The sequence below is a fragment of the Centropristis striata genome, chromosome 3 (genome assembly GCF_030273125.1).
Source record: "Centropristis striata isolate RG_2023a ecotype Rhode Island chromosome 3, C.striata_1.0, whole genome shotgun sequence".
NCBI lineage: Eukaryota > Metazoa > Chordata > Actinopteri > Perciformes > Serranidae > Centropristis > Centropristis striata.
In genome coordinates, this window is record NC_081519.1 from 7,311,719 (window position 1) to 7,324,591 (window position 12,873).

The 12,873-nt window shown below is 37.3% G+C and overlaps 2 protein-coding genes across 2 annotated transcripts; one reads left to right on the forward strand and one right to left on the reverse strand.

Annotated features, from left to right (window-relative positions):
• Window positions 1-2,327: 2,327 nt before the first annotated feature.
• On the forward strand, window positions 2,328-7,571 carry zgc:112334 (uncharacterized protein LOC619199 homolog). Its single transcript, XM_059329538.1, has 11 exons — window positions 2,328-2,410; window positions 3,144-3,251; window positions 4,300-4,396; window positions 4,499-4,633; window positions 4,711-4,909; window positions 5,009-5,140; window positions 6,208-6,307; window positions 6,397-6,568; window positions 6,670-6,814; window positions 6,922-6,976; window positions 7,066-7,571. Exons 1-11 carry the CDS (start codon window positions 2,369-2,371, stop codon window positions 7,210-7,212), a joined length of 1,332 nt encoding a protein of 443 aa, XP_059185521.1. The 5' UTR covers window positions 2,328-2,368; the 3' UTR covers window positions 7,213-7,571.
• A 487-nt stretch (window positions 7,572-8,058) lies between these two features.
• Window positions 8,059-12,491, reverse strand: ndufaf3 (NADH:ubiquinone oxidoreductase complex assembly factor). Its single transcript, XM_059329675.1, has 5 exons — window positions 12,378-12,491; window positions 9,932-10,127; window positions 9,748-9,814; window positions 8,865-8,965; window positions 8,059-8,734 (listed from the first exon to the last, which is right to left on the reverse strand). Exons 1-5 carry the CDS (start codon window positions 12,464-12,466, stop codon window positions 8,627-8,629), a joined length of 561 nt encoding a protein of 186 aa, XP_059185658.1. The 5' UTR covers window positions 12,467-12,491; the 3' UTR covers window positions 8,059-8,626.
• Between the last annotated feature and the right edge of the window lie 382 nt (window positions 12,492-12,873).

A 12,873-nucleotide genomic window follows, 5' to 3' on the forward strand; every position in this document is an offset into this window, starting at 1 on the left:
ACAATTCTGTGCGTCATTCAGCCCAACTACAACGTCAGGATTCAAGAAAATACCGATGAAACAAAGAAAGTCAACTCGGAGCAAGACACAACAAACCAAAGTAACTAATTTTGCAACTCCGACTGCCAAGGCTAGGCTGACTGCTAATAACAAGGCCATGGAGGTTAGCGCTGGTGCTAGCAGCCGTGACCCTGAGTTAGAAACAGTAGAAATGTTTAAGGAATCCTTTCACAACGGAATCCTTCCAACATCATTAAGGGGAGCACTAATCACTTTGTTGCCAAAACCGGGCAAACCGAATAACAAATGTGAAAACTTTAGGCCAATCAGCCTTTTATATGTAGATTTAAAAAATTTGAGTAAAATAATAGCTAGGAGACTGGAGAAAATAATTCTGAATATTATTGACAAAGATCAAAATGGCTTTGTACAAGGTAGGCAAGGCTTCCATAATGTTAGGAGAATTCTAAATATATTATTTGAAGAGAAAGGAGCAGCAGATACAGCATTACTGTCACTTGATGCTGAACAAGCCTTTGACAGAGTAGAATGGCTTTATTTATTTGAAATCCTCAAACGTTTTGGCTTTGGAGAAAATTTTAATAAATGGATAAAACTACTATATACAGAACCTGAATTTAGTGAGGAATTCACCATACCTCAGTAGCTGTCCCTCAGCAGCATTCTCAAGTTGTTTAACTAAAACAGTAGGCTACCGTTCTCAACCCATTTCTTATAGTATAATGATTTATTTTTGTATTGAATATTCTTATTATTCCAAATGTAATATCTAGTTGGTGAGAAATTATGTTTGTATACCATTTTCCAGGCCAGCAGCACTTGTTTATGAATTTAACAGGTAACTTTTCAATCTTATAGTCACACTTTAAAACCGGACAAGCAATCCACTTTAAGGAAAAAAATACATTATTATTTGTTTTGAAGAAAATCAGAGGGAAAAGGACAGTTACTTTTGTTTTTTGGGAAGTTACATATATGAAGAAATGGGCTGACTCCAAACCCAGTTTTGTTCACTTTCTGCAGGAACTGACGCAATACTGCACTTCTATTAAAGGACTTAAGAGCAAGGAGGCTCTGAAAACTGACTTTGTTTTTGACAAATACTTTATTGATTGATGAATCATACATCGTGTTTTGTTTTTTTTGGTGTTTTTTTGTTTTTTTTTCAAATTTCAACCGTGCCGCCCGAGTGACCCGGCGTCTTTAACAAGCGCATCCTCAGGGAGACGTCCCCGACCCCGCCCATCCAGACTTTTTTCTTCTCAAGGCATGATGGGTAACTGAGTTTTTGTAGCAGCTCGGCGTCAGCTTTTATCGGCCTGCAATCCCACTGCAATATCTTCAGATATTACATGCTCTAGTTTGATGTCCTGTTATTCTGAATTAAAAATTATTTCTGAATTATGCCGGTTTCGTGTTATTGTTGTTCATAATAATTATTGTATTTTTCCGGTTGCACGTTGTTCACATGATTTTTTTTTTTGGGGCTTATTAGTTGAAAAACAAAAAGAATTATTGTTTTATTATGGTGCCAAGGTATAAGTAATAAAAGCAAAGCACTCAAGTACATTTTTTTTACAGTACTTATTGCTTCACCTTTGTGGTACTTCATTACATATCAGAGGGACATACTATGCTATTTTCGTTGGTGCATTTATCTGGCAGCGATAGTAAAATTTTACATTTAGCTTCTAAAATAGTTGCAGCTTTTTGTTGCATCTCAATAATTGTCAGCAGTTCCACCAAAGAAACATTTCCCTTTTAAACCTCTCACATGGTTTAATTTAAATATAAGAGAAAAGTCCAAAGAAAAGAACACATAAAGCATATCATGTGTATCAGAACTATATATTTTTCTTCTTTCATGCCCCATTTATCATTAAATGACCAGCTACAACAATAAAATGTTACTTTCACATGCACATGGATGCATCAACATAAAAATCTAATAATGTCATATAATACATATATTTGTCACAGGGGATATTTTACTGCAGAACAAATACTTTCACATTGATAGTTACAGGACATTTTGTGAATAATACTTGTGTAGATTTTTTAATTCTTCATCCAACACTGATGGCGCTATGTTCATTTAATACCTCAATCTGCAGTGACTGGAAAACCCCCACATCTTATAACCAATCACACACACTCAACCATAGATGTGCCAGTCTTAAGAGGCTTATTGCAAAGGAGAACATAAAGCAATTACTGCCACTTATCATCATCACGTCTTATTCACATATGCACACGCTCTCATTCATAATACTGCAACAGGTGCTACAGTGAGGAGAAGCACTGGGACTCAGTGAGGCAGTGAGACATAAGTGGAGAGACTGTCAGGATGGATGAATATGATATTATTGTGCTTGGAACCGGCCTTAAGGTAGGAAAACTTGTATTTATTGTAAATAATGTATAGAGTAATAATAAAAGGCCTGCATTCAAATGTTTAAAGTGAAGATTGAAAGGAATTTACTATACAAGGTAACACTTTCAATTGTAATATAATGTCAGAGAGTCTCAGAATAGATAATGCATCATATTTAAAAATGTTATATTTTGTGAGTAAAATATTCTTCAACATATTCCTCAACATAACTAGTAACATTTCTCTGTCAGGTAAATGTAGCACAATGTTTTCCTCTAGAAGTATATATTAAGTAAGTGCAGCTGAGTTGCATATTTTAGTGAATTTGTTAGTTATTTTGGGATACAATGTGTTAGAAGCGTAACATCATTAAATATTTTTCATATCCAAACATCATTATAAATCTAAAGCTCTGTGGGGCCCTTTTAGTTTGGAGCCCCAGGCAGATGCCTAATGGTTAAGTCGGCTTCAGGAGACATATGAGGAAAATTGATTGTCATACATTGCTATTAACATTTTCTTCTGAGAATCTAAAGAGATATGGAACAAGCTTTTCTTTTATTTGTTCCATAAACTATTCTCACTCTCTAATGCTTTATAGGATAAGTGGTGATCTGTTCATGAGTGAAATGGTCACTCTTGCAATGATTATTCACAGACATCACATGGGTTTACAACAGTTAAATTATGTCATTGTGCTGATCTTGATTGTTGCGTGACCCACTAATTGCTTCACTGTCTTTCACAGGAATGTGTCCTTTCTGGTTTATTGTCTCAAAGTGGGAAAAAGGTTCTTCACATTGACAGGCATCCTTACTATGGAGGAGCGAGTGCATCCATTTCTCCTCTTGAGGAGGTGTGTGTTCATACAAACACAAACAAACAGCCAACATGTATATCCCTATTTTACAAAGCTGCTGCTACACTCGTACTCATACGTGGTGTTTACTAAAGGGGCAATGTGTAATACCATGTGACAATGTTCCAAACAACAGGAGGCAGCATTTAATCTCATTGTGCAGGAATTGAAATATTACAAATATTACATATTACATGATTTATTGATTGTAGCGATGATACTGGTCAAGATTGTGTATCGTAATAATAATAATAATAATAATAATAATAAATATTGCAATGTTCACAAAAACATATAGCGGACTTTTCAAACTAAAATCAAGACCTACACATGAATTGAGATTCTTTGTTTAAGCGACGGAGGATGGTTCCCTAGTCTACCTCTATCCTAGAGGAAATTAGTTGCTCAGCAGAGTGCACAGAGACCAGCAGCTCAGCAGAGAGAAGGCACAGGTGGATGTTAAGTAGAGCCAAGTGTCTGCACAGTAGACAATGCGGGCTGTTAGCTCCACAGCTAAGCTCTGATCATGCTGATCTCCAATATCAGCATGAAGCAGCTGTTTGTGTGGGGGTTAGTAATTCGTGCTGTCAAGCTTGTTAATAAGAGAGCTGGCTTTAATGAAAAAGATTAATGCTTATGGTTTATGTGGGGGATGTTTAGATCCCAACTTGCACACTCCAATTCTGCTTCCTCTCACATATTAACGGTCTTAATTTTTGGTTTATGTTTAAAGCTGCTAACTGTACTGCTATCACTGTAGCTCCAAGTACTTCTTCACCCTCTCTGAGGGCAGACTGGACGCTACAGTGACTCACTACCAACCCTTGAGTTACAAGTGGTATTACAAGCCAGGATAGGATAGAGGCTACATGGTTAGCATGCTAATTTCATCTCTGCAGCACATTACGTAGACGTGTTTGACATGACGTCAACACTGTTACTTCTTTGCATTCTGCTGATATTGTTGTTGTTTTTTAAATGTTTTAAACTAAAATTCGACCATATCTTACACATTGTATCTTTAATGTTTTTCTTACATTTACAGATGTACAAGAAGTTTAAGGTCCCAGGTCCTGATAAGTCTATGGACCGAGGAAAAGAGTGGAACATCGACCTGATCCCCAAATTTTTTCTTACCAATGGTGAGAGCTTAGTGAACCAGGCATGGGCATTGCTGTAGAATGAGTGTAGTGTAAATGAGTGCATTGTCATTGTCTGTCCCCTCTGGTGTGTGTTTGCATCAGGTGAGCTGGTGAAAATCTTAGTCCACACTGAGGTGACTCGGTACATGGACTTCAAAGTCGTTGAAGGCAGCTACATATACAAGGCAGGCAAACTGCACAAAGTCCCTGGCACAGAGGAAGAAGCAAACACTTCAGGTGATAAAATGTTAAATGCTTTAATGTTGAATATTTAGCTCCATATCATAAGGTTCAACTACACATTTCTGTTTCAGATCTGATGGGCATGTTTGATAAGAGGAGGTTCAGGAAGCTGCTGCTGTTTGCTCTGAACTTTGATCTGAGAAACCCTCGGACCTACCAGGACGTGGATCCTGCAAAAACGACCACGCGGGACCTCTTCTGTCGCTTCGACCTGGGCCTTGATGTCATGGAGTTCACAGGCCATGCTATTGCATTACACAGCAGTGACAGGTTAGTCACAGGTGCTTACACAAACCAGATCATGATGACAGGTGAGCCTTTAAGTGACAACCTGCCTGATCTCTTTACTGTCTCCTGGTGACTCTGCAGTTACCTGGACCAGCCGTGTGGGGAAACCATCCGACGGATCAGACTATACTCTGAGTCTCTGTCCCGCCAGAACAACAACCCGTACATCTACCCCCTGTTCGGGCTGCGCGAACTACCACAAGGATTTGCCAGGTCACAAAATAATTCATCAGATTTCTCCCTGAACACGTAAAGAAAAAAAAATCAAATACATTTTTTTTCTATTACATTCAGCCCAATGAGATCAATATCAAGCAGGAAACATGATCTGAGATTTGGCATATTATTGTTATTACAACAGATTTCATATCAGTATCAGAAGATGATCATCTAGATCAGTGGTTCCCAACCTTTTTGGCCTGAGGTACCTCATCGGTCCTGTCAGATAAACTCAGATAGCCCCCATCGATTCCCAATGTATGTTCCACTAATACTATTGTATATAAAAAGGAATATTGATCATTTTTCATACAATTGAATCGTAAATATTTAGGTTGGTTTAGTCAGCAATCTTTGAGTGAAGCTAAACTTTTAGATAAGTACCGTTTATCCATTAACATGGAACGTATGTTAAAAAAAATGTGTTCAATAGTTTATCAATTTATTGACTTTACTTTAAGCTTATTATAACTCATATTTTTAGTGTAGTTCTTTAACCATTAATGTTATATTTTAGCTAATTATTTGAACTGTCTAGTCTTTACTTTCAGCTGCTTATTTTTATGAATTATTCATTACTTTAAGCTACCTTTTTTAACTTCGGTGCAGGCTTGCCAACTAGTTTTCACACAATCTAGCATAGGGATGTATTTTTATCTTTCTATTTCAATGTTGAAATCATGTGGTTATTTCATATAGTATACTTATTTATCAAATTACTAGAAAACTTGTTTTATGGTGATATGTATTGTTACTGAGGTATGAAACCTACATCTGGATTTTTGGCCATATTGTCCAGCCCTGCTCCAACATGACTGTAAAGTGTAGTGTTCAGGTGTTACAGCTTACTTAATTTTAATGTATTGTAGATATATTATTTTGATCCAATCCTAATTTCTAGTTTTTCAAATGAATTGAGCTAATCTAGAATTATGGTTGGTCAGTACTGTTCTTGATGTTTGTGATATTATTTATTTTTCACATTACACAAGCGACAGAGAATACGGTCACTATAGTTCATGTTCATTTCATATTATCCAATCTGCTTCTGTGTGTTTTAGGCTGAGTGCAGAGTACGGAGGAACCTTCCTCTTCAACAGAGCGGTGGACGAGCTTGTGATGGAGAACGGCAAAGTGAAAGCTGTAAAATCTGAGGGCAAGGTGAGTGTATTCATGTGGAGGAAGGGTAGAGATGTCAGGATTGGATTCCAGCAGCACTGAGTGACTTCATCTTTCTGTCTCTTTAACAGCTGTTCCACTGTAAACAGCTCATTTGTGACCCCAGCTACGTTCCTCATCGAGTAAGGAAAGTTGGGCGTGTGATAAGAGCCATCTGTTTATTAAATCATCCAGTTAAAAACACCCATGAGGCCCACTCCTGTCAAATCGTCATCCCTCAAACGCAACTCAACAGGAAATCTGGTATTTGTCAATTTTTTTCTCCTCCTTCAAATGGATATTCAGATGTTGCAGCCTTTGGTTGGATTATGTTTATGAAAACTCCCTCTGTTTTTTCCATGCAGACATTTACATAACTGTAGTGTCCTATCATCACAATGTGGCCTCAGACGGGATGTATACCGCCACAGTGAGCACGACTGCAGAAACCACCACTCCAGAGAAAGAAGTTCAGCCAGGCCTGGAGCTTCTCGAACCCATCATGCAAAAGTCAGCGATGCTTTTAAATCTTTAATTTCACTGTCCATTTTTCTTGTCTGTAATCACATTTTCAAACATCTAACTGATGTTATTTCCTGTCGCCACCTCAAATCTAGATTTGTAAAAGTCAGCCACATGCTGGTTCCCAACGATGACGGAAAGAAGAATCAGGTAATAAAGGAGATTTCTGTGCAAAAAATAAAGAAATGGGTTGATTTGTGGTGGTGACAGATTGCTCATCTCTCTTATATCTTCACTAGATATTTGTGTCCCGCTCGTATGATGCAATAAACCACTTTGAGGCTGATTGTGAGGACATCAAAGACATGTACCAGCGGATCACAGGAGTAGAGCTCTGCATCAGAGGGTCAGAGAGACATCGGTCGCACACCTCTGATGATGACTGACTCAACATTAGGACCAAATAATTCAACAGCTGGGAGGCCATAATGACATTACCGATGATTATACAGATTACACAGCTGTAAAGCAGAGGGTGTCGTATGCAGCATGTAGAGATGATTGTGAGTTGAATGTCTAGTCTGTTTGTGATAATTTCTCATTTTTGTTAAACCTTGTAAAACATGGTGCTCCTGAGTAAGTTTGAAAAGCATCTTTTTCTTTTCTGCAATTGCAGTGTTTTGGTATGAGACAATATGATGCTCTGTAAACATCAATACAACTTTTTGTGTGAGTTTTTCTGTTTTTATTTTTTATATCACCGAGTAAAATCCTGAGCACACTGGCATTTGTGATTCTAAATAACTATTTTTTTCTTAAAAATACAGTTAATTTTTGATAAATCTATCAACATAAACTGAATTATTTATTTTTTTTAAAAGTACTTACTTTATCTAGTTAAAACAGCTTTAGATTCAATATTCAATACGTTTTTTCAGCTCAGGATTGTTTCTGATCCCCAAAACCAAAAGCAGGTTCCTCCATGATCAAATGCCTTTTGTTGTTTTGTTACGTGTTTGACTCTGTGTTGTGATGGGTGATGGTCATTTGTTGAAGTTAGCATACTTTAAATAGAGGCCAGGCAAACATAAATATCACATCTAACTATAGTCTCTTAGATATAAATCAGTCGATGATTTTAAATTGTGTTAAAATCATTCCACACATTTAAAACATAAAGTGATTAATATATGCAAATCCCTTCACATGGTATCTTTAAGTAACTGCATGTATCTAACTGTATGTAGTTGAATAAAAAAAAAAAAGATCAGTGGAGCAGAGGAAAGTAATCATGCTGCAGCCTGCATGTGAACGACCTGGATTTAATGTTGGGTCTGGTGCTGGGCATGTTGCACAGTGGCAGATGATTAAGAGATGAATGCCAGTCATGTGCAGAGGATTTGTGGATTCTCTTATCTATGGGAGCTTATGTGTGAGAAGGACAAAGCCACAAAATGATGTCCTGTGCTGCGCACAAAGTAAAGAGGCTTATCCAAATGAAGGACAGTCACCAGCAACACCTCAGGCAGAAGGCTGGAACATAATATAAAAAAATAAAATGATTAATATATTCCATATTCCACAAAAAACATTAAATTCATGACACGCGAGTTGTTTGTTTCATGTAAAGCTTTTAAATATATATATTTAAATCAAACAACACAGTATTTACATACAAGACGTGACAGTGGCTGCTTTTAACACAAAAACAACAGTTGTAACCAAGATCTATAGTGATTCTTCAGGGATGGACGTCACCGAGTTTGTTGCTTTGGAAGCTTTGTGCAGAAGAAAAATAATAATCCCACAGGCCTGGGATCATTCATAAACCTCAATCTGCAGAAATCAGTCTGAGTTTTTTTATTCCTTGATCACATCCAGCTCTGTGCTGACGGGCGGAGGGATCAAACCGGCGGCCACCACCCTCCGCTCACTGGTCAGGAAGTTGAAGGTTGCACATGCATTTGGCTGCAAAAAAAAATAAGACAAAACTGTAAATTACGGCATCTTAGTTTCTGTTCAGACAGTCAAAAAGTATTTCATGCCATCAGGAAGAACTTTATGTTCTTTACTAAGCTGAAACACAAGCACACTTTACCGTGTCCTGCACCTCCACAGCAATGCCTTTACGTTTGAGTAGAGCGAGGACCGAGGGGTCAAGTCGTTCAACACGCGCACCTGTCCCCAGCACAAGAATCTCTGCATAAACGACAACAAAACAAGTCAAATGACAGCTCAACTTCTTTTTTTTAGTTGCAGGAGACCCATTATGCTCATTCTAAGGTAAATTCCTGTATTTTGGGTTTCCAATACAACATACAATAATACAGCAACTTTATTGCTCAAAAATACATACTGTTTACAATGTTTTGCATTTATTATTTCTTTGAAGGCACCAGGGTTGTATAGGGTGGGGCGGGAGTAGAGGGTTTGACACACTGATTGCTGTGCATATAGAACAGTGTTCAGAACAAAGAAAAAAATATATTTTTTTTGCACACAGGGTGACTATTACAAACATTTAACAGATTATTTGACACTTTGGCCACATTGAATATGAACATCTGACACTATACCATTATATATAGGACAGAAAATAAAGAAAAGCATAATAGGCCCCCCTTTATTATACATTTAAACCTAGATTAGTGACAAAATCAAGTGAAAGCCTGAAAAACTGCTTCGAAAAACATAATGTAATGTAATGAATAATGTAATATAATGAATGCAGATGCTTCCATACGAGACACACATTACATAACACATTACTGACAATGACGTGAATTATATAACGGCCTTCACAGTTGCCAGATCTCGACCCAATTAAACATATTTGGGACCAACATGTAAAACAGAGCTCTCCACCACCATCATCAAACCAAATGACTTAATACCATTGTAAAAATGCTGCTCATCACACTTAATATTACTTTTTCTTTAAATCTGTCAGCCATCTGTATGTCAGTGTGCTTTTAGTTTACCTATTCTCGGTTCAAGCATGTGGAAAAGTGAGACGCTCTCTTCTGTGATGTCATTATGACTGCCAACCTGCAGAGACAGAGAAGGAGATTTGAAACAATACACACAGATTGTTTCATAGATTCAATACAAAGCAGTACATGATGCAACAAAGAGCTGTGAAGGCGGTTTGGATATTGATCTCACGTTCCACTGGAGGATAGCAGGAGGCAGCATAGCGCAGGGCCCGAACACCTTGTTACCATCAATGATGAATCCTCTGGGACCGTAGCTGTCGATAATGGTGCCGCTGCCTGGTTCCTTCTTCATGACGGACACGGTGGTGCGCTGGTACATTTCATCATCACTGGGATCCAATCGATGTGCACGACACAGAAATGGGCTGGAACAAAAGACAAGTAAACTAATGAACCAATGTCACACTAAGTATACAAAACCTGGACATTTACAGTACAGGCCAAAAGTTTGGACACACCTTCTCATTCAATGCATTTTTCTTTATTTTCATGACTATTTACATTGTAGATTCATCAAAACTATGAATGAACACATATGGAATTATGTACTTAACAAAAAAAGTGTGAAATAACTGAAAACATGTCTTGTATTTTAGATTCCTCAAAGTAACCACCCTTTGCTTACTAGAATATAAGACATGTTTTCAGTTATTTCACACTTTTTTGTTAAGTACATAATTCCACATGTGTTCATTAATAGTTTTGATGAATCTACAATGTAAATAGTCATGAAAATAAAGGAAACGCATTGAATGAGAAGGTGTGTCCAAACTTTTGGCCTGTACTGTATGTTATATATTGTAAGTATCAAGAGTTCAAATAGTGCTTGTGGCATTAAACAGTCTGTGTATTCACTGCACAGGTCTTATTTCTGTACATTCTCCATCACTTCACATTTCATTAAAAACAGGCTGCTCTGCAGAACTGTTGCCATGTGGCCCAGTTTAAAAGCCAAAAATCGAATGCCAACCTACTGACAGGGCTGTCGGCCAAAAGCTTTAGGCTTGTTTCTGCAGAAGAGAAAAGAGGCAGCCAAGAAACAAGCGTTTCTTTTCGTCTACAGAGCTGCAGCACAGTTTAAGCTTTTCTTACACTTTTTTATTCCTGACTGTGACAAAAGTCTGAAAGAAGTTCAGCCAGCTTTTTGTCTCTGAGATGTGACGCAATGCATTTTCTTGCCAGCTGGTTTGTTAAAGCCGCAGAGCAGAGGACTCGTGAGGTGACGGACTGAATGTAACAACTGAGTTCACCAGGTGGAGCCAGAGAGGCTGTCTGCTGTGCATATATGCTGGGTTTGCTCCTAACATGAATCTTTGCATTATAATAGAGGGGGGAAAGGCAGGCCCTAAAAAGTAGAATCAGCACACTTCTGTTGCTCCCACAAAATTTCTGTGTTTCAGTCTATCAGATATTCATCAGGCACAAAACAGCACTTACAAACATCACATTACATGCACTTAAGTCAAAATTTTGTAAATATAATCTGCAACAGGTGACCAACCTGAAAATCCATGAACTATATCTTGAGGCAACCATATACTCAGGGTGTAAAAAAGATATTGATACACTTATCCTTCCATTAAATGTGCCTGCAATACTGTATGGATACTCAAAAATACTGTGTTGATTTTTAATTAACAGCTTCCATGCAGAGGTGGTTAATTTCAGGGTGTGTGTGTAATCTATTTTCAGCCATCTGACTCCAACAGAGTAAAAGAGTAAAATATAACTATGCTTGAGGTTTCTCAATATAAATCGTAACTCCTGAATCCTCCCAATATGTGTCTTCACAAAATAATTAAGTAATCAATCACAAGTGTCAACAATTGGATCAGAATATCTGTGTGCCAAATAAAAAATAAAATAACAAAAATATAACAATTTGTTGTTGTTATTTTCTGACTATCATATTACTTTGCTCTTTAAATCCGGCAAAAATTATAAGTTAATAATTTGTGAAGGCATAAACTGTTGCTTTGGGATAAAGACACTATGTTCTGTCATTTTGTTAGCCCTATACGTCAATTAACAAAAATGCACTGCAGTTTAAGTCCTTATGCAGTTTATAACTGCACTGGAGCCTTTTCCTTAAAGCTTAATTTACCAAATAAACCTGGCTTGTTTTGGTTATTATGATTTATTTTCAGTTGATTCATTCCACTAAAGCAAATCCAACAGTTTACAGCAAAGGTTGTCATAGAATGGTAGCTTGACATATGTTAAATTTGCTTTAAGGAACTAAACAAACTAAAATATGAGTTTGAATAGCTTAAATAAGCCTGATATATTTGGTAAAGTCGTTTTTATGAAGCATGCCCCTGGTGGAATAATATGACCTACAGTGGACACATGACATTGTGATAGTGATTAATGTTTTTTTAATGACAATAAAGCTTTATAAATACAAGATATGTCCAAACAAAGGTTGCCTCTGTTTAATTAAACTAACCCGTTTTAGAGCATCTCAAACTGATGTGACAGCTCAGTTTCATAAGAATAAACGCTTGTTAGGAAATAGACAACGCAGCGAGACTAATAACAGTTTTAAGCGACACTACGGGGGTTAAATATTCTGCCTGACAGAATAAGGAGCCTTAAATGAAACTCTACCATACCTTGAGAAAGCGGGAGCTGCCCTGGAAGAGAACAGAAAGCCCTGTGTTGATCTCTGCAGGAGGAATCTGGCGCACACCGCGCTGGCCATGTTGACTTCACCAGCCGGCGACACACAGGGGGGACGCAAGACAGTGTAACACCGGCAGACGCTCGTTTCCGGTGTTGTGTAACGCTCAAGTCGAACATTTTCTATTTCAAGATTAACATATCAAGAACTGATCATTTAATGTTTAATCATCTGTATTACCAAGAATATGACTTTCAGCTGTTATTGTTAAACGCCAAGAAAGCTACAGGCTTATGATTATATCTGATCATCATGTTATGGTTTATACAATTAATGTTACATATTGAAATGTGTGTCATTTTTTGATCTCTCTTTATTTGAACATGTCAAAAACAAACTAAATATTTATAGTAATAATAAAAACAACAATTGTATAAAGTAAAATAAGAAAAAGCAAGAATAACAATACCATTTGCTGTGGACATTTA

Excerpts from the sequence above, each read along its gene's own strand:
- ndufaf3 (XM_059329675.1), bottom strand. The coding sequence starts at position 12,466 with ATGGCCAGCGCGGTGTGCGCCAGATTCCTCCTGCAGAGATCAACACAG. Across the intron at positions 10,128-12,377 it reads GCAGCTCCCGCTTTCTCAAG|CCCATTTCTGTGTCGTGCAC; the intron begins GTATGGTAGAGT and ends CTTTTGTTCCAG. Across the intron at positions 8,735-8,864 it reads CTGTGGAGGTGCAGGACACG|CCAAATGCATGTGCAACCTT; the intron begins GTAAAGTGTGCT and ends TTTTTTTTGCAG.
- zgc:112334 (XM_059329538.1), top strand. The coding sequence starts at position 2,369 with ATGGATGAATATGATATTATTGTGCTTGGAACCGGCCTTAAG. Across the intron at positions 2,411-3,143 it reads TGCTTGGAACCGGCCTTAAG|GAATGTGTCCTTTCTGGTTT; the intron begins GTAGGAAAACTT and ends TGTCTTTCACAG. Across the intron at positions 6,569-6,669 it reads GCAACTCAACAGGAAATCTG|ACATTTACATAACTGTAGTG; the intron begins GTATTTGTCAAT and ends TTTTCCATGCAG.